Below are 3,003 nucleotides of genomic sequence, written 5' to 3'. Positions count from 1 at the left end.
GAAAAATTAGAAGTTGGAAAAAAAGGGTATAAATTGCAATATAATGCAGAATATTGCAATATTTTTTAAATCACAATAATATCGTATCGTGGCGTAAGTATCGCGATGATATCGCATCGGGAGGCGTCTGGTGATTCCCACCCCCCTTAGAAGTAACTGAAACAACAAGTTTTCCATCCAAAAACCGGCATAAATGCCCCTCAGTAGCCATTGAAACAGGTTCATAATGTCAGATATAGGGTTCGGGTAAATGTAAATGTAAAGTTAACATTCTATGCAGCGATATCTATCTAACATTTGCTAACATTAGCCACCTTAAGCTACTGGTACTGGTCGTACTCGAAATTGGGAAAAATTAGAAGTTGGAAAAAAGGTGACAAATTGCAATATATTTCTCAGAATCTCGCAATATTTTTAATATCGCAATAATATCGCATCGTGGCGTAAGTATTGTGATGATATTGTATCTATTGTGGCTGGTGATCCCCCCCCCCTTACAGAACAGTGTAGTATTGTACCTTTGCGCTTCCTCACTCTGATGGGAAAGAGCTTTCTGCCGTTAACGTAGATGAGGAGTTTCCCCAGGACACACAGCGAGTGGACAAAGAAGGCATATTCAAGCTCTTGTCCTGTGTACACCCCCCTCTGCACTGAACCTGAAACATTAACAGAAAACACAAACATTTAAAACTTTTACTGTAGTCATAGTCCAGTTTCCATGTGGTCAACATAGTGTTGACATTAATGAAAGATGCTGGAAGGAGCAAATCTGAGAAATATCAGTAGAAAGAAGGTAAATGAAATGAATTTTTCTATCCAATGGCTTACCCACTGTAGACAACTTGATAGATAGATAGATCAAAAATGAGAAGGGTTGAAATGGTAGAATCAGATTGCCAAAAATAGAAGAACTGATTTGTAAAGATGCGGTTTGTGTTGGAGATATTTTGTGATATCGTGAGTTAAATATGAAACAAAATAAGAAGAATATTCTAGTATGCCATCACTATTTATTGCAATGCTGCAGCGGACAGACAGTTTCAAGACATGTCATATTTAAAGAGTCTGTTATAGAATGAGATCAACAAATGAAAAATGTCTTCTCAGGGAAAAATGTTTCAGTGCATCTGGGGTGCAGAAAACCCAAAAGAAGCACTTTTAAGAAAAACTCTTCTTTTATGAGGGGTGCATCGGTGACGGGAGTCGGCACATCTCCACTCATCAAAGACGAGGTCAAAATGTTCAGTCTCGAGCAGCCAGCTGGTTTAAAAGGAGATAACACACCAAAATCCCTTTACACCCCAAACCCTGCTGTTTTCACTCTAATTTACTGAATTTTCTTAATTAAAAAAATGCAATTTTACCATCAATCTATATAACTCTTAATGTTAGTTTAGCAAAATTAGATTAAATACTGTAAACTAACAATTGCTTGTGTTTTTTGTTGCAAGTTATTAGAGTGATTACAGTATAATCAATGTCTGTAGCTACAACCTGAAAAGGAGATGAGAACTTCTTGTGTAATGCCTTTCTATTATCATCTTGTTTTTACCTTCTTATCTTGTTTAATCTATATTGCTCTAAAGGTAATTACTTTGTATGCCTACACTGACAATAAAGTATCTTATGGAACCCATAGATAACAGATCTTAACCCTTAAATGTTGTTTTTTCTGCTTGTACTACGTGCCTAAGTAAGCCTGCCGCACGCCACGCCTAACTGTACCAAAATTATATTAGTTTTATGTTTTGTTATAAAGGCTTTCAGATGTATCTTTTTATTAGATGTCTACACCTGACTCTGTGTTGTCTGCTTTAACTTCCGCTTAATCATTTATTTAGGAATGTCTTTTATACATTTTTCTGCTTTTATCGTTCCCTTCGCTCCATTACTATCAACATTTTCTGTCAACTTTTGTTTCTTTTTTTCATTCTCATTTCTTCTTTGGATTGTTTTTCTCTGCATTCTTCTGTTTTAATGGCAGCAGGAACAGCATGAACTGGAGGAAACTGAATAAATGATGACTGCAGAGTCTAGGTACAAATACATTTAACACCCACAGGCTTCAAATGAAGCATTACTTTCTCATTAGGCTTTCACAGTAGTTCAGCCTGAGTGTATTATTTCTTTAGGTTTGTTTCAGCAGACACAATAAATCAGCTGTTTACCACAGAGAGAGTGAGAGTGGAAATTGGTTTTCATTCAGACCAGACCCAGGAGGCAGAGGCTGGCTCTGGGGACGTGGAACGTCACCTCTCTGTGGGGGAAGGAGCTGGAACTTGGATCTGGTGGGGCTCACCTCTACGCATAGTCTCGTTTCTGGTAATAATATCCATAATCCTGGATAGGGGTCAGACTCTTTTCTACTCCGAAGTTGCCCATGGTGTGAGGCACCAGGCGGGTTATGTTACGTGGGAGTTTACCCCGGAGGACGAGAGCGTCGCCTCCCTACGCCTGGGGATCTCATTGCTGTTTTTTGCAGATGATGTGGTCCTGATGTCCATCATTGGTCTGTGACCTTCAGGACTCACTGGATCGCTTCGCAGCAGGGTATGAAGCGGCTGGGATGAGGATCAGCACCTCTAAATCTGGGGCCACGGTTCTCAGCAGGAAACCGATGGAGTGCTTTCTTCAGGTAGGGAGTGAGTCCTTACCCCAAGTGAAGGAGTTTAAGTACCTTGGGGTCTTGTTCGCGAGTGAGGGGACTATGGAGCGTGAGATTGGTCGGAGAATCGGAGCAGCCGGTGCGGTATTGCATTCCCTTTATCGCACCGTTGTGACAAAAAGGGAGCTGAGCCAGAAGGCAAAGCTCTCGATCTACCGGGCAATATTCGTTCCTACCCTCACCTATGGTCATGAAAGCTGGGTCAGGACCCAAAGTACGAGATCCAGGGTACAAGCGGCCGAAATGAGTTTTCTCAGGAGGGTGGCTGGTGTCTCCCTTAGAGATCGGGTGAGAAGCTCAGTCATGCGTGAGGAGCTCGGAGTAGAGCCGCTGCTTCT

At 41.1% G+C, this 3,003-nt stretch overlaps 1 protein-coding gene across 2 annotated transcripts in view; it reads right to left on the bottom strand.

Moving 5' to 3' along the window:
* tbc1d32 (TBC1 domain family, member 32) overlaps positions 1-3,003 on the bottom strand; it is a 73,173-nt gene that overhangs the window by 63,166 nt on the left and 7,004 nt on the right. For both annotated transcript variants that reach the window (XM_032543038.1, XM_032543039.1), the window contains exon 13: positions 519-656. In XM_032543038.1, coding sequence (XP_032398929.1) covers positions 519-656 — 138 coding nt within the window. The remainder of the gene's footprint in view (positions 1-518; positions 657-3,003) is intronic.

Source organism: Etheostoma spectabile, chromosome 18, assembly GCF_008692095.1.
Source record: "Etheostoma spectabile isolate EspeVRDwgs_2016 chromosome 18, UIUC_Espe_1.0, whole genome shotgun sequence".
In the NCBI taxonomy this organism is placed as follows: Eukaryota; Metazoa; Chordata; class Actinopteri; order Perciformes; family Percidae; genus Etheostoma; species Etheostoma spectabile.
This window is presented reverse-complemented; position numbering and strand designations above follow the sequence as displayed.